Source organism: Galleria mellonella, unplaced genomic scaffold, assembly GCF_026898425.1.
Source record: "Galleria mellonella isolate WM207_F2 unplaced genomic scaffold, CSIRO_AGI_GalMel_v1 utg38, whole genome shotgun sequence".
NCBI classification, from domain to species: Eukaryota; Metazoa; Arthropoda; class Insecta; order Lepidoptera; family Pyralidae; genus Galleria; species Galleria mellonella.
In genome coordinates, this window is record NW_026442090.1 from 3431062 (window position 1) to 3457557 (window position 26496).

Here is a 26496-nt window from a genome sequence, read left to right on the forward strand (position 1 = left end):
AATAATAAATAAATACGATATAATTTAATTGTTAACACATTTGTACTTTGCTGTACTCCTTAGAGTTACCTTTCGTAATACCAATGTTATTTGTAATATCACTGTGATTCAGAAGGGTTTGTCACGTTTATAGGAGATTAGGTACAGGTGCCAAGAATGGTCATATCAGTGCTTCTTTTATTACTCTTGTCCATTATGATATTTTACTATGTAGGATTAACTAAATAAGTTACTTAGACATTTACTTATTTTTATTAACTTTATTTTGCATCCGGCGACCAATCTACGTCAATACATAAAATACCTACTTAGGTATTTATAGACTGTATATACATAGCAATCTCGATTAATTATTTTAAAAAGAAAGAAACGTAATTTCATGACCTAATCGTTTTTATGAATATAACATAAACAAACCGACACTATAAAATACTGAAATATAAAATGGATACGGGTCCAAAACAAAAAAGACAAGTAAATCCACGTTGCAGAGCAAATTGGTTTTCTATTTTAACGTTTGGGTACGTTATGTATCAATAGTTTGTGAATAATTAGATCCTACTTATGTGGACACAAAGGGATAGAAGTCCCTGGCGCTGCTTATAAGCATAATACTTCTATTTCTATATAGAAATCAGCAGCTATAGGTGCTGATTACTATTGTCCATATGGTGGAGCCTCAGCTTGTTTGTCATTTTAAGTAGACATCATAAAAAAATCTATATTGGAATTTTTCTTTTGAGTCTATATATTTATAACATTCTAGGATATTCAAATAGATAATTAGGTATTACAGATAGAAGAATAATCACTATTGAAAGGGTCGGTGAATTGTGGGTGGTAGGTAGGACCTTCGCTAACAGTGGTGGGTGCTCTTCACAAGTAATATTATAATTTATGATGGATCTAAACAAAATAACACTAATGTAATAACTATTACTGTACAAAATAACGTTTTATTCAATTAAATACAATTTTATTAGATGGACATTAGAAACATTTAAACTTGGCTACAATCGCGACATAAAGGAAAGTGATCTGTATGGACCTCTACCAGAACATCGCTCAGATGTTTTAGGTGAGCCACAATTTTATACATCAGGCTCCAAATTATTATACTGATCCAGATTACGTAATTAATTTACATTAATATACATAAGGTGATGCCCTCCAAAGAACTTGGGATAAAGAAGTTGATCAGAATAGAAAACTGGCAGATGGGTCTAAACCTAGCTTATGGAAGGTCCTTTTCAAAGTATTCGGCCCTGAGCTAATGTTGTATGGTTTAATACTTGCAGCGATGGAGTTTTTGATCAGGTTTTTTATTATGTTCATTACTGAGTAGGTATAAAACAAGAAAATACGTTCATACCTGTTATGTATTTATTGTTTGTCTCGTAAATATACAGAAAACGGAATCCTATAATTATTGTATTTATACACTACTAGCTCGCTTGAGTCTGGCACGTTTGTACAATATTATGAAAGTATGCAATAATAATTATCACATTTGCTAATAGTATGTTTACGGTTTTGTAATAGATTACAGCAACCACTGTTTCTTGGATTATTATTACGTTACTATAGCCCTGCTCAAGAATTGAAAAATGGCACGTAAGTTTTTACACAAAATATATCTAAATCTAACAATTTTCGAATTTCTGATACGTTATTATAATGTTTGCTTCCTTACTCCAGAAGTACTTCAATGTATATGTCCCGTCTATTCAACTATTATCAGAGGGAAGACAGTGTGACATGGGGAGAGGCTGTGTTCTTTTCGTTTGGCGTTGTGTTCTGTAGTACCGTGAACGTGATGGTACAGCATCCATTTATGATGGGCGTAATGCATATAGGCATGAAAATGAGAGTCGGCATGTGCAGCCTTATTTATAGAAAAGTATGTTCTTATGCATATTTTCTGACTTTTTAGCCTTGTTCACTTTTGTGGTATAGCAATTTAACATACTGCTCACATTCCAAAGAGATATATCTAAAAAAATATAAAATAAGAGCATGAATAAGTAGGTGAAGTTGGTGAAAAAAGCTATTGGTGTTATTGTATGGCATGCCAATTATAAGGTATATAGTACAATTTTCAGGCTTTAAAAGTAAGCATACAAGCTATATCTGAGAATAGTGCAGGATTAGTAGTGAACCTAATGGCGAATGATGTTAACCGCTTTGATACGGGCCCACTATTCGTTCACTACCTTTGGATCGGACCGTGTGAAACTCTGGTGTGTATAATGTATTTACCTATCTAGATTCCTGTAGGTACTACATATTTATTTAAATTAAAAATTATTAAAAATGATTTTCAGCTGATGACAGTATATTTGTACAGAGACATGGGAATGGCTGCAGTTTGTGGAGCAATGGTTATTTTCGCCATGGTACCCTTTCAAAGTGTGTGACGAATATTTTAATATTACTTCGTAATAGATACCAGTTTCCTCGACCCGTTACATACATATACAAATTATACTTTCCAGTATATCTGGGAACTAGAACAGCTTATTATAGAAAAGGGACTGCTTTAAAATCTGACGAAAGAGTAAGACTAATGAAAGAAATCCTAATGGGAATGGAAGTTATAAAAATGTACACATGGGAACGACCATTTCGAAAGATTATTGATAATGTTCGCAGGTGAGTTTGTATTATCTATGATTTATTAATATGACATAGGAAATATATGTCTTAATACAAATCCATGCAAAAGACATATTATTTGTTTATAATAAAAAATGAATTTAATACAATTTAATGTACCATTTTTTTTAATTTCAGTATATATTAATTACTAGTTGTATCACGCGACTTCATATAAAGTGTTCTATAAACTATATAACCTACTCGTATGCTAAATTTCATTTAAATCTGTTCAAACATTTTTGCATGAATTAGTAACATCTTTCCATGCATCGTTACAAACATTTGCATTTATACTATTAATAGATAATGCGTTTTTTTTTTAAATCCTGTTCTATTTGTATTTATTAATTCCCGGGAGAACAACTTTAGATCTCTAGTATTCTCATATCACGATTGCGGTATTTAAATATTTAATCAAATATTATTATAATCAATTTCAGAGGTGAAATATACTACATCAAGATGACATCATACATTCGGGGCGTAATAATGTCATTCATCATGTTCACGTCCCGTTTTGGTATCTTCCTCACTGTGTTGTTGTATGTTAAGTATATCAACAGGATCACAGTTGAAAATGTCTTCTTTCTTACTTGCTTCTACAATATTATGAAGCAGACTATGACATTATACTTTCCTCAAGCCGTTGGTCAGGTATTGATCATTATACATTCCAATTATTGTTTTAAATAATTTTAAATAGATAATAATAAGTGTTCAATAGATTGCAGAAATGAATGTAGCAGTTCAAAGAATTCGCGATTATTTATTGAGCGAAGAATGCTATCTTCCAGCTAGAACATTAGAACTCGATGTAAGAACAGTTAAAAGTTTTAAGAAGGTCACAATAGGTAATTTGATATTCCAAATTTGAATACAATGACAGGAGAAGAAACATTTTAAAAAATAAATATTCACATTATAGTTGATCCTCTGAAGTCACCGCTTCATACCAGTCATGAAGTACCGGGCACTTCACATAAAACGAAAGACAGAAAAGGTTTGAAATTTTGACATACATATAAAAATCATCATCACATTAGCCGTTAACTGTCCATTGCTGAACACAAGACTCCACCTTGGAGGGTTTTGCCAATAGTTGCTAAGCGTGGCAGGCAGGCTGACAACCGCAATAAGGCCTTGGTGATGTTTTAAGAGAGACCCTGCTCCCCATCTATCGATCATTTATCCTTTAGTTTCTTTACGATTCTCACGGTAAAGAAAGTAGTGGCCCATTCTATGCTTGGCCATGCCGTATAAAATCATAATTTGATAAAGTTAGAATTTCTAAAGCCAAAACTGTAGTCCATCATGAACAAAACTGTTGCTAGTTAACGCATTTTTATGTTTTTCATTAAAAATGAGTAATGGAAAAATAGGATCTTTAATACCAATTTATAGAGAAACCATATAAAGAACAAAAAGGTGAAGCGATTATCATATTCAACAAAGCCAATAGCCGTTGGGTAAAATCCTCCGAAAAAGATGACGTCAACAATATTAATTTAAAGGTAACGATTATTGATATTATTAAAAGCACAAATATAAGATAATAGATATATTATCAGAAGAAAATATATTTCCAGATATTATCTGGATCTACAACGACAATAATAGGAGCAGTTGGTTCAGGTAAATCTACATTACTCCACATGATACTTAAAGAGTTACCATGTTCCCATGGAAGTGTGGAAGCCATTGGATCTATTAGTTACGCTAACCAAGATCCTTGGCTTTTCGTTGGTAAGTGACAATATGATAAAATTATTGGCCTTGATGTTATATAAGCAGTTTAATCGATATTATACTTATAGGTTCTGTACGTCAGAACATTTTGTTTGGGCAACCTTTTAAAAGAGCTCGCTATATGGAAGTTTGTAAAGTATGTGCCCTGGAAAGAGACATTTCATTATTTCCACATGGTGATAAAACTGTTGTTGGGGAACGTGGTGTATCATTAAGTGGAGGGCAACGTGCCAGGATCAATCTTGCAAGAGCTATATACAAGGAAGTAAGATATCACACTCTATGTTCATATAAATAAATAAAATGCCTGCGTTACTCTATAACTTTTAATAGGTAGAAGAATTTTTTTAATCGGTTGAATAGCATTTAATAATAATAATATTTTATTTGCTTGAAATATGGTCTGTACAAGTTATTTTAAGTAGTAGTAGTGCTAACACATTTCATTTTATATAAAGGGATGCTTTTATCATTGTACATATTACTTAGTATTTTTTAATGATTTGTGGTTTAAGTTCAAACAAAAAACATATATTTATATCTAATAAACGTGAAAATGAATTTGTTTATTTGTTACCTCTTAACGCCTCAACGGTTTAACTAAGCACTTTAAAATTTGATGTATACCAAATTTCAAAGTGCGTATATTTTAACAATATAATTTAAATATAATATAAATAAATAAACTATTATAATAGGATAAAGTTACGAGTAAAAAGTACCTAGTATAGATTTGCAAATACTTATATTTATTATAAGTTCAAAACTTGACATTTTGACCTTGTTAATAATAGATACTTAAACCTTATTTTCATCGATTAGTTAATTTCAGTTCACTTTTTATATTATTTCAGGCTGATATTTACTTATTAGATGACCCTTTATCAGCTGTAGATACCCAAGTGGCAAAACATATATTTGAAAGATGTTTAAAATGGTAATGAAATTTTGTAAACCCACAGCATAAAATGAATATATATATATGTATGTATGTATGTATATAATAATAATAATTTCATGTCATTACAATTTTTATGTTACATTTATATATTTAGTTTACGTGTACATTAACTATTCCAATAAGTACCGCGTTCGTGATTCACTGTTTATCCCAAAAGATCTCTTGTAGAGAACACTATTAGCATTACATCTGCTTTATGTACCATATTTTTATTTGGTCAATAAAGTTATTTAAATGAATTAATTACACATATACCTCTTTCAGGTACCTAGCTGACAAAACGGTAATATTAGTGACACATCAGCTGCAATTTATAAAATCAGTAGATCAAATTGTTATAATGGACAAAGGAAAAATTATCGCCGATGGTAGTTTTGAAGATTTGAATGTAAATTAAATACAATTTTATAATATTATATTATTCTGTTAACAAACCATGTTATAAAGATGAAATGTTTAAATTATTTAAGGAAAGAGATTTAAAAATAATAGAATTAATGGTGGATAAAGCTCAAGAAGTGCGCGAAGAGGATGGTTCATCGACAATTCAAAGCACATCGACGTTACAGCCTAGCACACTCAGTTTACATAAACGCCATTGGTCCCTATTATTCGATAACAGCATCTCAGTAAGCATTCAGCGTTGACTTGTAACTATGTATAAATTATTAATGTAATTAGTTTTAAAGAATATTCATAATATTATAGGAGCAAACGCAAGAGGCAGAATTACAAACCACAGGTCGAGTGCAAAGCTCTGTTTACCGAGAATATTTTTTGACTGCCGCTTCTTGTCCATATGTTTCTCTTGTGTGCTTTATGTTTATTCTGGCACAAGTTTGTGGAAGCACTTGTGACTATTGGATAAGTCGATGGTAATAAAATCATAGTAATTCTGAATTGTAAAATAATCCTAGTAGATTGTCAGGCTTTAGTAGATAGTAGATGGTAGACATATGATGAATCTTGTAATATGATAAGTAGAATACCAATTATTCGTGTTTCATATATTTTTCGAGTCTTAATTAATCTTAATCTTTTATTCCAGGAGCAAAGTTGAAGATCAATTAACCGGCGATTCCACTTTAGATAATATCTTATGGTCTGAACAAGGATTAAGACGCAGTGACTTTGTTCTCATTTTTGGCATAATCACATCAGCAACGATTATGGTGGCTTTAATTAGAGCGTTACTTTTCTTTTCTCTATGTATGAAGTCGTCTATAAAGTAAGCGTTTTTTCTCTTCATCCGATTTAAAAAAGAAAACGGTTTTCAACGAGGTTTTTTTTTTATGTGTGTTACCTCAACTGCCTGCCAGAGTTACGTCATATAACTAACATTACTCCGTCAGGCAGTTGAAGCACAGATAATATAATACTATACTAGTAGTTGAAGTAATCGATTTGGAAAATTATTTTTTGTTTTAAAAGACATGCTTAGAGATTAGTCCTATAGATATTTTATCAAAATCGGTTCAGTAGTTTAGTTTTAAAATTAAAGCAACTGGTTTTGCTACATTTGAAGTCGGTTATTTTCTGTAGAACACAATTAGTTGACCTCATTTACAATAATATATATTTTTTATTCTGGGTTAATTAAATTTTTAGTTGCATTAAAAATTGTATTTTCTAGGTTTCATGATAAAATGTTTGAATGCATATCGCATTCGCCTATGAGTTTCTTTCACTTAAATCCATCAGGAAGAATTCTGAACAGATTCAGCAAAGATATGGGTGCTATCGACGAGTTGTTACCGCAAGCAATGATTGACTGCTTTCAAGTTTGTATGATTATTGATAAAAACAAATTAGATATAATAAATACAATGGATTTTATGGAAATTATTTATTTTCAGATTATTTTGAATTTGGTGGGCGTTATAGTGGTGATTTTAATGACCGATATTACATTGTTAATACCAATTGTAACTGCTTTACTAATATTTTACATTTTTCGTATAATTTACATACGAACTACTGGTGCAGTGAAACGTTTAGAAGGAATCAGTAAATATGAATTAAATACTTTTTATACGCGAAATGAATTAACTGTAAATTAAAATAGATTTTAAAGCATAATTTTTGTTGTTCATTAAAATTACATTAAGTGTAATTAATTTTACATACACAATTAGTAGCCTAATGAGTAATGAAAAACAATGTTAATAAACAGTTATTCCTAAATATTTTACACTTGCCGCCACATTCAGTTAAAATTAATATGCCCAAAATAAGGCTATGTTCACAATAATTACAACAATACGATAAATGTCTCCGACAATCTCATCAGTATTCAGTCACACGTGAGTTTAAAACAAATATGCATCTAGGCATAATCTCCGAAACTAGTGATAAAGTTCACTAACACAAAATAAATAAAATAATAAATAATATAATATCTGGCAAAGAATTTCTTCGGAAATTATATCAGAAATGAAAGGTTCTAGAAACTTTTCTAAGCTTCTCCTCATGCCTAGACCTAGATAAATTATCAAGTGTATTAACCTAATTAATATGGACTTACCGATATATTTTCTTCAGCTCGCAGCCCAGTATTTAGCCACGTAAACGCCACAGTCCTCGGGTTGGCTACAATCCGTTCCTTCGGTGCGGAATTGCTGCTGGCCAAGGAGTTCGACCGGCATCAGGACTTGCACAGCGCAGCGTGGTACCTGTTCATATCGTGCAGCCGCGCATTCGGATACTTCCTCGATGTCATCTGTTTATTGTTTATTATATGCGTCACTTTTAGCTATTTGATGAAGACTGGTTTGTATCTGGTGATATTTTAAACATTCTTATTTTAATTATTTGTCTATAACTAAATTTTTGAGAATGTCACAATAATTACTATATCTACCTATTCATTAAAACTATAACTCTTCTTAAAATACCTTAAGCAATAGAATTGGTAATAATAAAAGTTTTGCAGATATATTTTTACTACATTAAAACCGCCACAAATAAATTCACTTCCAAACAAAAGTTACGAACTCATCTCAACTCTCTCCAAATCTAATTATGTACTTACTTATTGCCCATTAAGTCACTTCTTCCTTATACTGTTTAAACTATTGATAATGTTTCTTCTACTTTATATGTATAATTATTCGAATATAAATATAATAAAATATAATGGCGTGGCAAAAGGCATGGAGTAAAATTTCAGCGATGTAGAAGTCTTCGAACTCCTACCAATATTTTTAATGCTTTAACTCCCCAAAGTATTAGAAATTGTATTATAAAATCTTTATTAAAAAGAATGGAAGGGGAAAACATATTACGCCGACCCCAAATGATAGTTGGAATAAGAGTAGGAAGATGACGATTATAAAATATTTATTGTGCTTTACATTGAACGAATTATGTTTTAACAATATTTAAAAATATTGATAATCTCCATTCGTGTTCATATATTCATTAACTATATCCAAATTTTCTCAACATGACAGATATCGAGGGTAGTCGCATTGGTCTAGCAATCACTCAGTCAATATCATTGACGGGTATATTCCAATGGGGCATGCGACAATCGGCAGAAATGGAAAATCAAATGACGAGCGTTGAAAGAGTTCTGGAATACACCAAGTTACCTCTAGAATCTGCTTTAAGAAGTGTAAGACAATCATATTCATCTTAATTTACCTTTCAGCTACCGTCTGATAAACGAGTTACCTACATACACAAATCTCTTTCTACTATACCTACCACTAGCTTTTTCTTATACCACAAAGGTAGCATCCGGAGATTGTTAGTAATGGGGAGGTTAGTCCCCATTGCTATCAATATACCCTATCAGGTCGACCTCCACACGGTTCTCCCTGACTAATTTATCGTTGAATTCGTCACAATGGGCTAACTGACCTGCCTTTTCAACATCACCTATCACCTCTCATTGTGCCCCGCCAGTGTATACCGATAGCGCAGGCGGGGTAATCATGCCATTTTCACCTATTAAAAAAACCACAAAGGTGGCAAACAAGCATATAGCCCGTCTGATGGTAAACGGTCATGGTCACGGTCAGCTTCCTTACTGTGCGCAAAATTTTCTATTTATAAATTTTAATAAAGTTAATAATAATCCCAAATGATTTCAATCTTTATTACTATAAAATTTCAAATGAAGAGCGACTGAAACTGTGTCATTTTAGTAATCAATTTATACCTGAGAGAAGTAAATATAAATTTCGTTACAGGCTCCAGATAAAAAACCTCCTAGTGACTGGCCGTCGGAGGGGGCCATACATTTTAATAATCTTAGTTTAAAATACTCGCCAGGTGGGAATTATGTATTAAACAAATTAACACTAAATATTCAGCCTCAGGAAAAGGTAATTTAATGTTAAAATTCTTACCAAACAAATTGATAATAAAATTTATAGTTACTCATTTGCATAGATTCTAATTACAACCTAGGTATTTCATTTTATTAATGAAATCTATACATATAATAAAACTGTAGCGGTCGAATGTCTGCACATAGAAAAAAAAAAACGCTAAAATCTGAGTCAGGAGAATGTTAGAAATGAAATAAAACATCCAGATTTTTTAATTTTTTTTGTATTTGTCTGTTTTTACGTATTAATCTACCAAGCTATTAAACCGATTTAAAAAAAAAATTGCATGGCGGATTGTATATACCTGGTCAATATTTTAGATACTTTTAATCACGGAAAATTAAAAAGTTCCCGTGAAATAGCTAAAAAAACTATAGTAATTTATAAAGCTTAGTATACAACCTACTTAAGTCATTTTGACCTAAGGCAAAGAGTGAGAACGACACATCATTTGTTAATTTTGGTCCAGTATTTCCAGACATAATAAACAAGTAAGTACATAGATACACACTAAACAGGAATAACAAATACCACGCGGATAAAGTCGCGGGCATCAGCTAATACGTAATATATGAAAATACGTAAATAGTGCTTTTTATTTCCACTTCACAGATTGGAATAGTAGGCCGAACTGGTGCTGGCAAGTCATCCGTAATACAGGCTTTATTCAGACTAGCCTATTTGGAGGGCTCCATTATTATAGATGGCGTGGATATCTCGATGATTGGTCTCCATGACCTCAGGGAAAAGATTTCAATTATTCCTCAAGTACTTAAATTTAAACTATTATTGTACCTAAATGAAAACACTGCAATGTTTTATGAGGATAGTCGAAAATAACTCTTAATGAAATAAATTAAGATTTTTTTATCGCTATACTAGTGGTCAGTGAGTGAGCTCATGTGATATAGCAGCGTAGTAAATTTAATAAATTTTTATATAAGAGTACTTATTAAGAAATATAATTTTCTTTTTCAGTACATTGATGCATGTGTAAAAAAATTAAGAGTGATTTACAATTCTGTTATTTATATCGAGTCTGTTCCAGGGTTTTCTTTAGATGATTGAAGTCATTTCATAAAAACCTTTATATACGAACTGAGTTTTGAGTAATATAACACTCTATAATGGCCCAAATTTATGTATATCGTAGGAACCAGTCCTGTTCAGTGGTACAATAAGGAAGAATTTGGATCCATTTGACGAATATATAGATGAAGTACTATTAAAAGCTTTAAATAATGTGGAACTCCAATCTGAATATGAAGGGACAAGTAATGTTTATATGACAATTTACTTTTTAGATAATTTGTATAAATGTGTCTTCTTTTATATAATACTTATGTAAAAACATGAATTTTCTCGTAGTCGTCACTTACGACATTATTGGAATAAAAAGGAGTGATAACATATTTTTCTTCAAATTTCTTATCATTTTTTGATATAAGAAAATTAAAGAGTAACCCCACCTGCGTTATCAGTACACGCTAGCTATTTTTTTTTTCTTTTTTTTTATACAATTTAGAATGGCAAACAAGCTGAGGGCCCACCTGATGGAAAGTGGCAACCGTCGCCTATAGACATCCTCTGTACCCAGTAAATTCACGCCATATCCCACCCTTCAAACCGAAACACAGCCATGCAAACACAACTGTTTCACGGTTGGAACACGAATGGGACAGAGGTACCCAAGCAATCGACTTTTGTACAAAGTCTCCGTCTGGTAAGCTTTGGTAGCTAACATGAATATACCAGTATACCATAATGATAGGTGAACATGAATACGGGTCAATCAGGAATTAATCACAATGGTTTACAGGAGGAATAATGTAGAGGTTGATATCTGAGAGGGTACATAATTATCTAAATAGAGGACTAACCTCCTCATTACTAATAACTTTTTCCCCAACAATTTTAAATCACAGAGGTACTATACAAACAAGTGTCGGAAGGTGGCTCCAACTTCAGCGTGGGGGAACGTCAATTGGTGTGCCTGGCGCGAGCGATAGTACACAAGGATAGGATCTTAGTGCTGGACGAGGCGACCGCTAATGTGGACGCGCAGACCGACGCGCTCATACAGACCGCTATAAGGCAGCACTTCAGAGAATGCACCGTCCTCACAATTGCACATAGGCTAAACACCGTTATTGATTCAGATAAGGTGATTCTAATATATCTTATTTTCCAACAGTTTATATATCTTGGGTAGTAAATTTAGTACATATTTGTTTGTTTCATCATCTTCCTATCCATATCCAATTTATTATTTGGGATCAGCGTTTTCCTTCCATTTTTTTCTATTCGCAGTCATTACCGCATTCATCCTCATTCTGGCCATATCATCTTTCACACTGTCTTTTTATGTCTTCCTCTGCCCTTACAGCCATCTATATTCATACTATCTACATTTATAATACCTTTCATAGAACATGCTTCTCATCCCTGCGCATTACGTGTCCATATAGGACAGACTGTTTACTCCTTAACTTTTCTATCACTGGCGCTACTTTCATACTTCCTCTGATATACTCATTCTTAATTCTATCCATTTTTTCACATCACATACCTCAACATATTTGTCAAATTCTTAAATTTTTACGTTTTAACTAAATACTCTAAATAAAAGTGGCAGACACCGCGAAGTATTACATGATATTGTCAACTATAAATATAACATAATAACTTTTCTATTTTACTCTCGTCTGTGCTCTATCATTTAATTGACATGATAGATGAATACTTACTTCCAATTTCTTATTAAGGCATTTAGATGTTTAAAAAAGAGAAGTCTTATACTTTATGAGTACATATTGAAAATAAATTTTTACATACGAGTAACAAACTTAAAATATATCTGTAAAAATTAATGTTAATATCAGATTAAAACAAAAAGATTCATTTTTTTAGATCCTAGTGCTAGACGCTGGCCGGCTGATGGAGTTCGATCATCCGCATATTTTGCTTCAGAACAAGAAGGGATACTTCCGGAGGATGGTGGCCGAGACCGGGCCCGCTATGGCACCATTACTACACAAAGTTGCCGCACAAGTAATCGAAAACTATTTAATTTCAACTACCATGGCTTTAATTTAGAGGTTCGGATATTCCACGATCGAATCTCTGCATGTCTCAAGTTTTGAAATCCATGTTTGTGTTATTTAAAATTATTGTCTATCGCTTCGTAATACAGACGATAAAACGATATACTAGTCTCGATAGTCTAGTCAGTCTTAATACCAGTGGGCGCTACCCTCATATGAGACAACGTAAAAGAAAATTTTTAAAGTTATTCGTATTTCAATATTTGCAATATAATTGCAAATATACAAAATTATGTAATACCAAGTATTTTTTTTAATCCATCATATTTTTAGTTTCCTACACTCATTCACGTTTTCATTGTTTCAGAATTATAAAAAGGGGCATTCGACCTAAAGACGACAAACAAACTAAAATATTAATATTTTATATGAAATATAATAATTTAATATACTCAGATATTATAGTAACATTAATGTTGTATATTACTTCATATTTAAATGCATAATTTAAGACTATGTATCATTTATATAAAATTAGGAGGAAAAATAATACTATATAATATAATAATTGCCACATTAAAAAAAGAACATATCACCTATTTAAAGCTTAAAAACAATGAGGTAACTAACTAAACTATAGTATATTTATCATACAGTCTCCATATTGCAGTTAAGGCTCGCCAATTGAAGTTCCATTCGTTTCTTAAATTTTTCTACAATGCTGTCCATTCGTCTGAAAAATAAAACAAATATTTGTAAACACTTTAGATGATGTTCATTCATAAATACATTTGTTAGGTTAATCTACTTACTTCTTATCATCCTCGCTTTCTAATGGCGGTATACCCGCTAATGCTTCCATTAGATAATTTCTGTAACAAATCAGTTTTTTTTATAAAGGTTATTTTCACAATATTGTTATGTTGTATTTTTTGTTTAAGTATGATAAAACATAAATATCTTTTATAATGACAGTTTGATTTACCAGGATAGAAAGTCTATGTCCTTCTCTATCCCATATTATGCATGTATACAAAATTTCATAATGATTGGTTACGCTGTAATAGCTTAGACGCCAAAAAGTAACAAGAAACAAACTCACTTTCTAAAAGTTTTCACTTTTTTTAAAAGTAGGCTACAGAAGCCAGCTGAAAAATTACTTTATTCTAATATCTTTATCTAACTCAAGTACTTGTCCGGGCACTCAAATTATAGTGAGGATTCGATATTTTTTTCAAAAACTACTAAAATAGTAGAATACTAAAAAAGACCGACAAGGCACATTACTACATTATACCGAAAGATACACAGAAAAGCGCATAACTAAGGCCAGATCCGCATTATAATATCGGTATCGGTTCGCTTTCGGTCTATTAAAATACTACAACGTAAGAAACAGTCCGGTGGCGTTCTGTCGCAGTCGCGATCTGACTCGAACCGTTTCTACGACACCGAGACCGGCATTAGGGTGCGGAGGTGGTCCGGGGCCGTACTCAGCCTTGGGCGTGAGGTGCGCGGCGCAGGCGAGGCGCAGCAGCGAGCACTCGAGGCGCGCCAGGAAGGCGGCGGCGCGCGACGCGCTCGGTGCGCACGCGCCCAGCCGCGCCACCTCCTCGCACACCGTCTCGCAGATGTCGCGCACGTACCGCGCCGACGCCGCGCCGCACACGCTGTCCACCTGCCACGCAATCATGGGGGAAATGGGATTGTTAGTAATGGGCTAACCAGAGGGAGACCACTTTTACCACACTTTTACTACTTGGAGAGACTTTTACCAGATGGAGACTTTGTACAAAAGTCGATTGCTTGGGTACCTCTGTCTCATTCGTGTTTCAACCGTGAAGCAGTTATGTTTGCATGGCTGTGTTTCAGTTTGAAGGGTGGGATATGGCGAGAATTTACTGGGTACAGAGGAATAACACCTGAGTCCTCAAGAATGCAACGCATGGGGGGTATCATGGGCAAAACAGTATACTCTGTTATGTCCATGGTACTGCTCACGTCTATAGGCGACGGTTACCACTTTCCATCAGGTGGGCCGTCAGCTTGTTTGCCATTCTAAGTTTTATAAAAAAAAAAGGGCTCTAATTTCCCTATTACTAGCACCTGGGTTTTCTTTGGTAAATATATAATTAGTGATTATGAAAAGGGTAGTTGCCACCATGAAGTCTTAATAAATTTTTATTTTGGGGCGAATGATAGATGTTTAAAATATCAAGAAAATAATTCAAAACACATAAATATATAGGATTAATTAATATTTTCTCAAAATAAATTGGTGAAATTTCACACAGAAATCACGTGATATCGAACACTAATCAGAGACGCGTTTCGTCACGGCCTGACAAACATTCCTGTCAGTCTGTAGTCGTTGTTGGTTATAATTGTGGGTGTTTTTATTTTCATATTTTCCGTTCTTGAGTTTGTTTTAATTAAAAAGGTTTAAGCATTATTCTAGAAGATGAAAGAGGGATTTTCAAAAGCAAATGGCAACAATTTGCCAATAGTTGACGTTGTGATGCTCGGAATGTTTTTTGCATCGAATACTAATTTCAACTCCGCAGAATCATAAACATACAATTTATGACTGGTGTATGTAGTGCGGTCCCGTCTTGCAAGTTGCAGCCACTTTTTCCGTATATTTTATTTAATATTTGGCGATATTTAAATATGTTGCATTTATATTTATAACAACGGCGATAGTCGTCAAGTGCCTCTAACAACATTAGAGATTATAGTCATAAGCATAATTTTTTTTCTGCTATTATCGCTCATAGACCGTTATGATTTAAAACAACACCTACCTCTGCGTGAACAGCGATGAGGTTGTTTATAATCTCGTAGAGATACGGCCTCGCGTCATCGGCCAACGCGTCCGTATCGGTACGCTGGCGACCCATGTACATGCTGGGCTCGATGGTGCCCACAAGCGGGTCACCCTTGTGCTCCAGGTAGGTCTCCGCGATGGTGCCCTCTAAACTGCTCAGGGATTCCTTGCAGGCCTGCAGCGCTTGGGTAGGCTTCGGCAATTCGAAACTGAACACAATATAGATATATTTTTTTTTACAACGTTCAATGTATAGCCATTTAACACACTGCCCCTTCTTACGATTGCAGATTCAATTTCAATACATTTTTTTACACACAATACGTAAGTAGCTCGCAGTGTAAGTCATGGCACAGAATATGTCACACCTTCCTTTCTCGTAGATGTCATGAGAAGCAACTAAGGGAGCTTATGGTGGTGGGCTGGAAACCAGCGTCTCTCTTAAAGCATCAATAAAAGCCAAACTGCAGTTACTAACTCGCCTGCCAAGCATGTCAACTATCGGCAAAACCCCCCCTTATGGAAAATGCTATAGCAGTAGACAGTTAACGGCTGCTACAAAAAGTAAAGCTACTTATTTAAGACTAGAAGAAGCTGTGTAATATGATAAGGAAAAAACTGGTCTCAGCATGTTTACACTAAATAAAATTTGATGATGTAGATAAAGAAAGATTTGTTCACTTGATCTAACTTCAATTTACGTCGCAATTTCACCAAACATTATGTATACAAGATTACATGTTTAATACAACACTTAAGGGAATGTATTACAATAAATATTATACACTATTCTTACATGAATTTTATACATAAACATGATTTTTATGTATGATCTATATTAATATGAATGACACTAAATAAGTAGGTGGTGCTCACGAGTCGAACGCTTCAGCGATGTTGTGCAGCGTGACATGGCGCGTGTACTGAGCGTTGGCGGCGGCCACCAGCAGGCGGCGCTGCCAACCGTGGCCCGCGCCGCCATCGCTGCCACCCCCGCTCTCGTCCAGCGGCTGGTCCAGCGCCACAGACAGGCTCGTGTTGTTGAACTCCTGCTTACACGGATAATACATATTATGTCACCTGCTGTGTATATATATATATATATATATATATATATATATATATATATATATATATATATATTGTACTTAAACATATAGTAACGACAAGTTAATAACAATGTTAGCAAAGGCGAACTTATCTCTAAAAGAGATCTCTACTAGTCAACCTAACGCAGTGGCATAGGAAATAGTGAGTGAACAGTAGTAGTGCTTATATTACTGACATCAAATCTTAATAATAGTATTATTTCGTACTTTACGGCTATATGAATATCTCCCAACGAGAGTAGTAAATGCGGACCGTCCACATATCGTACAAGACCGTGCATAGATTCCGCGGCGTTACGTAAACTTATCATAACGTTATAGTTACGATAAGCCACCTGAGCTGACTTAATTCTCACTTCATCACGCATCTTCAGCATCACATGTGCAGACGGAATCATCATCGTATTTTATTTCATAGAAAACTCGCTACTCCAGTGGGAATGTTATTAGTAATCGAGACTAACAGTTCCATTGCTAAGATTATAAAGAGTAGGAATTTAATTTTTGTTTGTAATGGATAGATTCAAACACACATAGCTGTTTTAAAAAATTCTTTCATCTTGCATTCAATGCTACATTATAAAGGCGAGACATAGGCTGTATTTTCAAAAAAAAGAACACGCGAAGCCAGGACGCTTCGAGTTTAGTAGATATTGCTAACAATGGGACTGCTATTTTAATTTCATTTGTCATCTTTCAATTTAAATAATCGCTGCTGGCAACCCTACGGCACCTGATCGGCGTGATGCAGCGCGAGGCGGTCGAGCACGGTGACGTAGGCGAGCAGCATCTGCTGCGTGTGCTGCTGCAGCGCGGCCGCCGGCTCGCCACCCGCCACCAGCAGCGCCCCCTCGCGCCGCCCGCTCACCAACACGCACTTGTGGATCGACGACAGCGCGTCCCGCGTGTACGTCTCCAGCAGGTGCGGCTACCGACCGCGCGCGGGTGTTAATTAGCCAATTAGATTATATAGATAGTGTCTCCATAGAAATGCTTCGAGCAAAACGGGTTAACTTTTTCATATAATACGTGATAAATAGTTATGAATGTTTTCCTTATAACTTCTATATTTATTTTGTCTTATAATTTCTGCATATTTTTAATACGTAAACACTCATTTTATTTATTAAATAATATGTCAAGATGCATTTTACGCGTCAGTATGTAGAACACTGATAAAAAACGAGTCTGTTAATTTGACAATTAGCTAAAAAAGTTGACCCATTTTTGAAGCTCGATGCTCTATCTATATAATCTAAGGTTAGGCCATTAGTACACTATCATTTTTTGTAATTAGCTGCTATGATCAACATTGTTTTGTCCTCTATCCCCACCTACCGGATCGTTTTTTCAATCGGGATAAAAGTCCTTATCTCTCAAGTTGGAGTAATCAATATCTACCTACACACAAAGATATTTCATTTAAATAAATTCCATTAAATTCTGATGAGCGGTTTCGGAGATTAGCATGTGTGATCATTCCGACACAAGATTGTTATATTTAATTTATTAATTTAATCACTACATAGTATAAAACAAAGTCGCTGTCGCTGTCTGTCCGTTCCTATGTATGCTTAAATCTTTAAAACTACGCAACGGATTTTGAAGCGGTTTTTTTTTAATAGATCGAGTGATTTAAGAGGAAGATTTATATGTATAATACATGCATAATATAGTAGAGAAACATTAGTAATTTTATAGGTTTCTAATGTGAGGTTGTAATGTAATCTAATGTGCACCCGTGCGAAGCCGGGGCGGGTCGCTAGTTTCAAATAAATTAGAATACCATAATTGTTTACTTCCATTTAGCTGTTTCAGCAATTGGCAAACACTATTATATCCAAACATGTTTGCAAACTTTCGTGTTTACAGTATTAATAGGATAAGTGCTAGATAATAGTCAAATAGCACTAATTAGCTAGCCTTTAATTTAAGATGGAATGTATTATGAAAAACTAAACAATGAACATATTTGTCTCCTAATTAGCTCAAACTTGGGGAATTATTTATTCAAAGAAACATGATCATGATGATGATCTACTACATGATGAGTCATCAAATAAATACCTTAACCTCCATAACAATAATAAATTATTTATATTTCCACAGATTTATTATTGTATAGCTAAATAAATTATCATAAAAATGTACTCACGAGTTTTGTGATGGCCCCGTAGTCAGTGAACTCCTCGATCTTCCACGTTTCCTTTTCGGCGAGCGCCTTCACGCGTTTGTGTGCGCGTTGCAGGAAACATGTCATCCCGTACACACGGTAGTCGAATATCACCTTCTCCACCACGCTTAGTGGCTACGATTTAAACAATATCATTATATTATTGTGATATTATTATTCAAGTTAACCAAAAAAAGCTATAACTTTATATTATTTCTTACATACACTACTTTAATTCTGGTGACAATACAATATGCAATACTGAATATAGTGTAATTTTCAAAATGGCCACCACTACGAAATGGCAGATGGTGTAGATTTTTTTAACTCTATTAATTTAGACATCAATGAAAGAGCTTGAGAGTAGGTGATACTAAATGACAACATTTTAAAATTGTCGTAGCTATAAGGCGGATTATATTATACAAATTTGTTTCTAAATCAGACTTGTAATGATTTTCGTTCATTTTACCTGTGAGGGTAAGTCGAGTTTCAGTAGCGAGTCGTAGGCCTCCCGCAAACTACGCAAATTGGCGACAAGTCGCAGACGCAGCGTGTCGGCCGACACATTGCCAGCGCCCGACATCAGACATGCGCGCATGTGCGTAGAGAATTGCTCCACCGCCGCTATTATCATTTCCTGTTCGCAAATTTATGTAGAATAAACAACTAAATACTCGTTCTCAGACATTGCAACCTTAAAATAGATTAGTAAGAATATTCTCAAAATTACAATGATTCCATTCGGGCAAACTAAAGCATTAATCACAGAATACATTACATCTAAATCTACCATTAGAAATTTTGCACTACTTCTATGAAGTAGATACAAAAATTCAAAATACATTTTTGTTATTAAAATCCTATTTTTCTGTGACAGCATAATAAGAAAATTATTGTATGATTAACATTTTAGGTTACTAGCAGAACACTTTTTAAATAATTAATAGGGAATACTAAAAAATATGCATTCGGTTTTTGAAAATTGACAGATAAATGCGACGTTGCCATACCTAGTTATGAACGCTCTTAAATCAATGAATCGAGCGCGTAGCGGGGCGCGCGTGTGCGCGGTATGTGTTGCGTGCGTGTATGTGTGAGTGCGTACCTTGAGCTGGTCGTGGCGGTCGGGCGCGGCGGGCTGGCCGGCGAGTTCGCGCGCGAAGTAGCGGCGCGCGAGCGGCCACAGCGCGTGCAGCTCGGCGGCCAGCGCGCCGCACGCGGCCGCGCACCACGCCGCACGCGCCCCGCCCCACCCCTCCGCGCCGCCCTCCTCGCACTCGCGCCATTTCCGTTTACCTGCACGCCGGCCACGTCACGTAAGTACGCATACCACTACACGTGTGGGGGGAATGGCATTGTTAGTAATGGGGTCTAACTGACCCACTACAGCAATACACTCTATCAGGTCGACCTCCACGCAGTTCCCCCTGGAAATCATCGTGATTAATTCTAGCGGAATTCGTCACGACGAGCTAACTGATCTACTTGCATCATCACCTATCATCCCTCACTGGTGCTCCGCCAGCGCATACCGACAGCGCAGGCGGGGTTACTATTCCATTATCACCCATTAAAAAAAACACTACACGTGTTAGGCTAGATTCACATTATAATACCGATCCCAATTCCTCGCAGTAGGATCCTCCTTCACCACGACAATGCTTCGTCGCACGCCGCCAGGCAAACGATCGATTATTTGACGACCTCAGACGTAGAACTACTGAGTCAGCCGCCTTATAGCCCCGACCTCGCACCTTGCGATTTTTATTTATTCCGAAAACTAAAAGAAAAACTTCGAAGAAAACGTTTTATGGACGCCGGGGAAGCTGTAGCTACGTTTCAGAAGGCCATCGAAGAGATCCCTAAGGACGAGTGGGCAAAGTGCTTTTCTCAGTGGTTCTATCGAATGCAGCGATGTATTGACGTGAATGGACACTATTTTGAAAAGATAAAATAAAGGTAAAAACTTGGTAATTTAATCAGTTTTTGATTTTCATAAATTTTTATAGGGGCTTTCAGTTTGACCCTCGTACTTAATTCTAAATGAAGTACTTTAACCAGACTATACTCGTATATTCAATCGACTTGAAAAAGGTTCTCAATTCGGTTGTACCTCATAACTCAGTTGTTCTAATAAAGTTGGGATTTTTTTTTCTGAAAGGATATACTTACAGATTGGTCCCATAGAAATTTTATCAAAATTGGTTCAGCAATTTAGTTTTTTGATCAAAATTACTGATTTTGTCCCAATTGAAGTAGGTTTTTTTCGGAGCATAATCTTTAATTAAATTTAATATAATAAAGCGAAATAACTTGTAAGTTTAATCACCGAAAGTCCTGTCAAATTAAAAAAAAATATGCATTTGATAGCTTATTCCTAAATTTATAAACTTTTTAAATATCACGATATGGTAAAAACTAATCACAACAAGTATTTAATAATTTTGATCATACCATTTCAATATAGTAAGAGAACTTCACATTAGAAAGGTGCATAAAAAAATGTGTATAGTTCGGTTTGTTTCAAATCACGCTCAATCTTAAAGTACTTCTAGTTGATAATTTATTTATAACATCAACTGAATAAGCTTCACAGTCTCCCAATACGCTCACCCAGGAAAGCATCAGTACAATAACATAGATAAAAAAGGAATAATACACATAATTAAAAGAAATAATATTAAAAAGATTTCACTAGAAATAACATTACAGCCTAAATCTCTGAACAACACAAACACTCTGTGGTTATCCAACGAAACTCCAGCAAGTTGGAAGCAAATATTTAACTAGATAAGATACAGTAGAATGAAAACAAACTGTGATCGATATTATAGTTTGAAATAAACCTATGAGTCACCGTTGTTGGATCCACAACATGGAAAACCCCCACACACCTACATAAAATATTACCTTTCTCACTAGATTCTTGTTCTTCCTTTTGTTTGAAGTGATCTTTGACTTTGTTCATGAGGTTCATTAGATATTCTTTGCGACTTATAATGGCGACCCACGCTGCATCGCCTTCCCAGTTCAAACTCACCAACAACCTAAAAACATCACAATTTTAATTATAAATCATTCATAAATCTTCAATGTAGTAATGTGCTTCATGTTAGTAACCTAATATATTGTTTATGTAAAAAATCTTTACAAATACACGCCTAGATATTCTGTAAATTCCATCACGGCTTTTCTGGTTTATACAGCTTTTCATCAATCGCCTTGTTTGTTTCTCAGATTAGTTTAAAAAATACAACATGGGTATATTTTAAAAATATAACATTAAATACATACTTTATATATTTTATCTGTTCTTGTACATTTATAGGCATCGTCTTCATTCTTGTGTGTAACTTTTCTTTCAAGTCTTCTATTTTTTTGTCTATTTCAGCTAGAATTTTTTGAAAAAGCTGTAAAATGAAAAACGTTGTCATTATTACGGCTGTTTCTAAAGTGTAATAAATATACTTGATTTTCTAAAATAACTGTTTTTACCCAATGGTTAGCTGGTAGAGAATGCCATATGGCATTAAGCTCGCCATTTGTACAAAATTGTATTGTGCAATAAATAATAAATAAATCAACTTCAATAAAATAACTAAATAACTAAAATAAAAAGGATTTTAATTTATCATAATTTCGAAATAAGAGAATTGTCTAAAAATACCGAATATAAAATAGTACATTATTGCAGCGGCCAGCAACTGAGGCACTGATGGACAAACGTGCAAATGTGGGCCGAGGTGTAGCCGAGGCACACATACGTGAATCCATCAATGCCTAGTTGTGGCCAAGACTTGTATAGTACTTTTCTCAAACAATGCGCGGAAATCAAAAACACAAGTTTTACTTTATAAGTTCAATGACGAATGACGAACAATAATATTTTTTTACGCGCCATAATGTTCCTTTGTTTTTTTTTTTTCAATAAATAGCTTTCTATTTGCAAGCCAGTCGAAATTTAAATAAAACCTTTTATTCGTTATCTCCTTGATAGCCATGTTTCGAAGTAAAAAGTCATTCCATTTTTAAATTACAGGACAGATATGAATTTACATAGTAATTTATCTGGCCGCAAAACACGACAGATATGGATTTTCATACAACATTTGCCGGCCGCTGCCCGCATGTTTCTGGCGTATTCCAGTACAGCAATTTTGATTTATCTCGAAGAAGTTTGTCAAAATAATGCTCACATTTCCAAGCATGTTTGAGAAAAACTTATTATTCTAACTGAAGAAAACAAGTTTACCTTAACATCTGTATTTCCAAAAAGGTTTTTCACTCTAGTATAATCGTTAACAACTAAATCATACTCCTTCTTCTTTATGTTGTTGTCGATAGATGCGGGCAGTTGGAAGAGAAATTTATTTCGCATGAGCAGCGACAGAGCTTCTCGTGTCTTGTCCGCATGTTCTTTGCGCGACAGTATTTCAGAAAAAAGAGAATCAGCCAACGTAATCGATTCTAGAACGACAATATTAAAAAAAATTAAAAAGGTCACAAAAAGATTAAATGGTATTGGTATTTGACATAGAGCTAAAATTGCTAAATGGATATTATTAATTCATCCGGGTGAAACTGCTGTGGCTTTGCATTCGTTTTTGTTTACATCCAATAAATACATATATATGTTAACAGAGATTTAAAAAAGTAACTGTTAAATTTCTTGTGAGCTCTTCTCAACAGATAACAAATTCAAAAACCCGGCAGTAGTTCAAAAAAATTACAATTTAAAAGTGCTTATAAACAAGTCTATTTGAATAAAGATAATTTGAATAACAAATCGTCATCATCTCAGCCATTATCTGTCCATTGCTAAATAACAAATATTACAAATTAATCCTACATACCTTCAATAGCGGCCTGTAAGCTGTGTAATGGCTCCTTGCCATTTTTTCTTTGATCTTCTTCAAACATATTTTTAAGCAAAACAAGACGATCTAGTTGGTCCATCACAGCTCCAGTGTTTGCTTTTAAAAAGCTAAGCTGGCCTTCCTTCTGACTTTCAACCTGATTAATTGAATCATACATATTTTTACACAAATTATCTAGTAAGTAATATTAAGTGAGGAGATTTCTAGTAATGAGGTCTAGCAATTAATGTTTCTTTCTTAATAAATATAAAGCCCTAAAAATCTAAAATTTTTCTACTTTAAAATTAGATTTTCCACAAATTTGATATTAATAACTTGATGATAGTAATATGCAGAATATATATTTTAATATCACCTTTCTTTGTAAGAAAACCATCCCAGCCTTCAAATCTTCATATGAAGTATTGCTGTGGTGTTCTAATAAATACCACCCAGGTTGGAAGTTTTCATCAGTCAATTTTCCTGACCTAAAATTAAAAATAAAATGACACTATATTTTTATATAGGATATACTTTATTTATATTTTGGGTATTGATGGAGTAAAAGTACAATATACCGCCACTATTTTTTATCCTTAGAATGTCATAAGAGGAGAACAAAGTAAAAGAAAAAATTTCTAAATAAAACCCTGTATTTTTTAAATAGTGTTAGGTGTTGTCTATGCTATATACTAAACTGTAGGGTTAAAAAATGTAATCATATTGTATCTATCTATCCTATTTAAGAGCTGCGCTCTTGTCTGTGGAGCTCTTGCCACTCACTACGATTTTCAGCGAGTCTCTTCACCTCTTAATATGACACGACACCAACTCCTTCCTTGATTTGGCTGATGTAACTATGCCTTGGTCTCCCTCTTCCCCTCCTTCCTTCTACCTTACCCTCTATTATAATGTTTATAAGTTCGTCATGTCGTATCAAGTGTCTCAACATTTTTTCCTTTAAACATATTATTGACCACAAAATATATGAATAATTTTGATCTTGTTTTACTTATGTATATTATAAATATTTTATTTAGGTAATTTAGGAAAGAAAGGAAAAAATATTTTCAATATTATCACTTATGATAATGGTAATTCATAAAAGCAAAGCTATACAATATAAATATATGTCAACAGTAGAAAACAATTAGTATTTTTGTAAACCTAATTACTTAAAAATATTGCTTCAAGTGTTTACACTTTAGATTCCTGAAGTGTGGCAACTTCACATTTAACACAATTTTCAAAAACAATTTAACAATCTTTAATGTTTTTGATTGCTTATTCAAAAAATGCTCTAGCATATTAAAATGTAAATCTGTGACAAAAACTTTGCACATAGTTCCTGGTTATGCTTTGGAGTTTTCAAACATGTTCTTAACAAATAAATCCAAATTTTCAGTGATGGTTTATAAGGATATTATTGCATGATCAACATTTTAGTTCACTAGCAGAGAATTTTTTAAATAATCAATCAGATAATTGTTAAATTTTTTTAGTAAGCTGACATATAAACATGACATTATCACACTTCAGTAAGCTAAAGTATGAATTCTTTTAATTATTATATGAACAGATATCAATGCTCACAACTTACAATTTAATAAAAATAATCTTACCCATCTGGGAATAGTTCATGCAACTCTTCCTCTGGGAATTTACAATCATCACCCTCTGTAGATAGTCCTAACGGATCAGGTGGGGTGTATGTTGTAGGTGACATTGGGCGCCGACCCCATGGTAAGGAAGGTGGAGCAGCCTCCTCTACCCATACTGCACTCTCTTTAACTGGTCCTATGGATTCATGATATCCTACAAAAAGAAAATAAAAATATGGAAAATTTGTAAATGTAAACAGGCACTGATTTTTCAAATTTTTTTGAAAGACAACAGTCTATGGGAGTGGGAGCACAACTCTCATAACTTGTAATATATAAAAATCTCTTATCACAATATTTGTTCACACTAATGCTAAAACTCTTTACTAATTTTATAATATATGCATAGGATTATGTGCAAATATTGTTAATGATATAAAAGCAACAATCTAGGTACAAAAGTCGTCACCTCTGAACTGTACAGTAGATGTACCCTCTCCTCCAGATTTGGTAGTTACTATAATGTCTCCACGGCCCTTACACGGACCTGAACGAGCTACTATTTTGTTTTTACTCTTCCATTCAGCAGACAGTAAACAGTCACACCCACATATTTTTAAACCTGTAACAACAATTAATTTCAGAATTAATTTTATTATTATACAGTGAATATATTAAAACTAAAGGAAAAAAAGACATTCTTATTCCTACTACTCTATGTATGCTGACTGAACAATAAAAAAGTAAAGAAACTTATTTTATTTGAAATTAAATTAAAACAAATATTCTTACCAATTAAATCGATGGCAGAAGTTCCTAAAAATTCTCCACGTATTGTTACTCGTGTTCCCGGAGGACCTTCTTTTGGAGAAATACCAGTAACTACAGGTGGTGGACCCATGATTTAGTATAATATAGATAACTAAATAAAAATCACGGATAAGAATAAATTACTATAGGGAGGCGAGAACTGAAAATTTCATATTATATTTAGGTTCTCAAAGTATTAATATTATATTGAAAATTTTTATAACAATAAAACAACAAAAATTTAGTAAAGAGTCTTAATTCTTAAGCATATTTTATGCATAAAAATTAATAACAAAAATTTAAAATAAAACATATATAGCTACGATATTGACTGTCAATGTCAACATTGACTTTTTTCTTTAATAAATTAT

General features: G+C 33.9%; 2 protein-coding genes across 2 annotated transcripts; one reads left to right on the plus strand and one right to left on the minus strand.

The window, feature by feature from the left end:
• Positions 1–412: 412 nt before the first annotated feature.
• On the plus strand, positions 413–13173 carry LOC113523032 (probable multidrug resistance-associated protein lethal(2)03659). The gene is made up of 29 exons (XM_052897823.1): positions 413–521; positions 984–1078; positions 1161–1317; positions 1543–1614; positions 1699–1900; positions 2103–2240; positions 2325–2409; positions 2496–2652; positions 3099–3312; positions 3383–3509; positions 3584–3658; positions 4060–4169; positions 4245–4401; positions 4473–4669; positions 5259–5341; positions 5630–5753; positions 5836–5994; positions 6077–6240; positions 6414–6593; positions 6999–7146; positions 7222–7372; positions 7907–8134; positions 8818–8981; positions 9562–9696; positions 10315–10470; positions 10856–10976; positions 11628–11866; positions 12613–12753; positions 13114–13173. Exons 1-29 carry the CDS (start codon positions 445–447, stop codon positions 13138–13140), a joined length of 4083 nt encoding a protein of 1360 aa, XP_052753783.1. The 5' UTR covers positions 413–444; the 3' UTR covers positions 13141–13173.
• Positions 13163–26456, minus strand: LOC113522539 (exocyst complex component 2). Its single transcript, XM_026908257.3, has 17 exons — positions 26108–26456; positions 25785–25937; positions 25337–25529; positions 24091–24202; positions 23712–23871; positions 23111–23325; positions 22153–22268; positions 21769–21905; positions 19964–20154; positions 19328–19495; positions 18838–18990; positions 17416–17610; positions 16450–16622; positions 15551–15782; positions 14240–14424; positions 13559–13618; positions 13163–13479 (listed from the first exon to the last, which is right to left on the minus strand). The coding sequence occupies exons 1-17, from the start codon at positions 26214–26216 to the stop codon at positions 13395–13397; spliced, it is 2637 nt and encodes an 878-aa protein (XP_026764058.2). The 5' UTR covers positions 26217–26456; the 3' UTR covers positions 13163–13394.
• Positions 26457–26496: the final 40 nt, after the last annotated feature.

Coding starts and splice junctions, on each gene's coding strand:
- LOC113523032 (XM_052897823.1), top strand. CDS start 445: ATGGATACGGGTCCAAAACAAAAAAGACAAGTAAATCCACGTTGCAGA. Junction 4,402..4,472: donor AGATCCTTGGCTTTTCGTTG/GTAAGTGACAAT, acceptor TTATACTTATAG/GTTCTGTACGTCAGAACATT. Junction 10,471..10,855: donor AGATTTCAATTATTCCTCAA/GTACTTAAATTT, acceptor TGTATATCGTAG/GAACCAGTCCTGTTCAGTGG.
- LOC113522539 (XM_026908257.3), bottom strand. CDS start 26,216: ATGGGTCCACCACCTGTAGTTACTGGTATTTCTCCAAAAGAAGGTCCT. Junction 19,496..19,963: donor ACCGCCACGACCAGCTCAAG/GTACGCACTCAC, acceptor ATTTGCGAACAG/GAAATGATAATAGCGGCGGT. Junction 15,783..16,449: donor ATCGCTGAAGCGTTCGACTC/GTGAGCACCACC, acceptor TATTGTGTTCAG/TTTCGAATTGCCGAAGCCTA.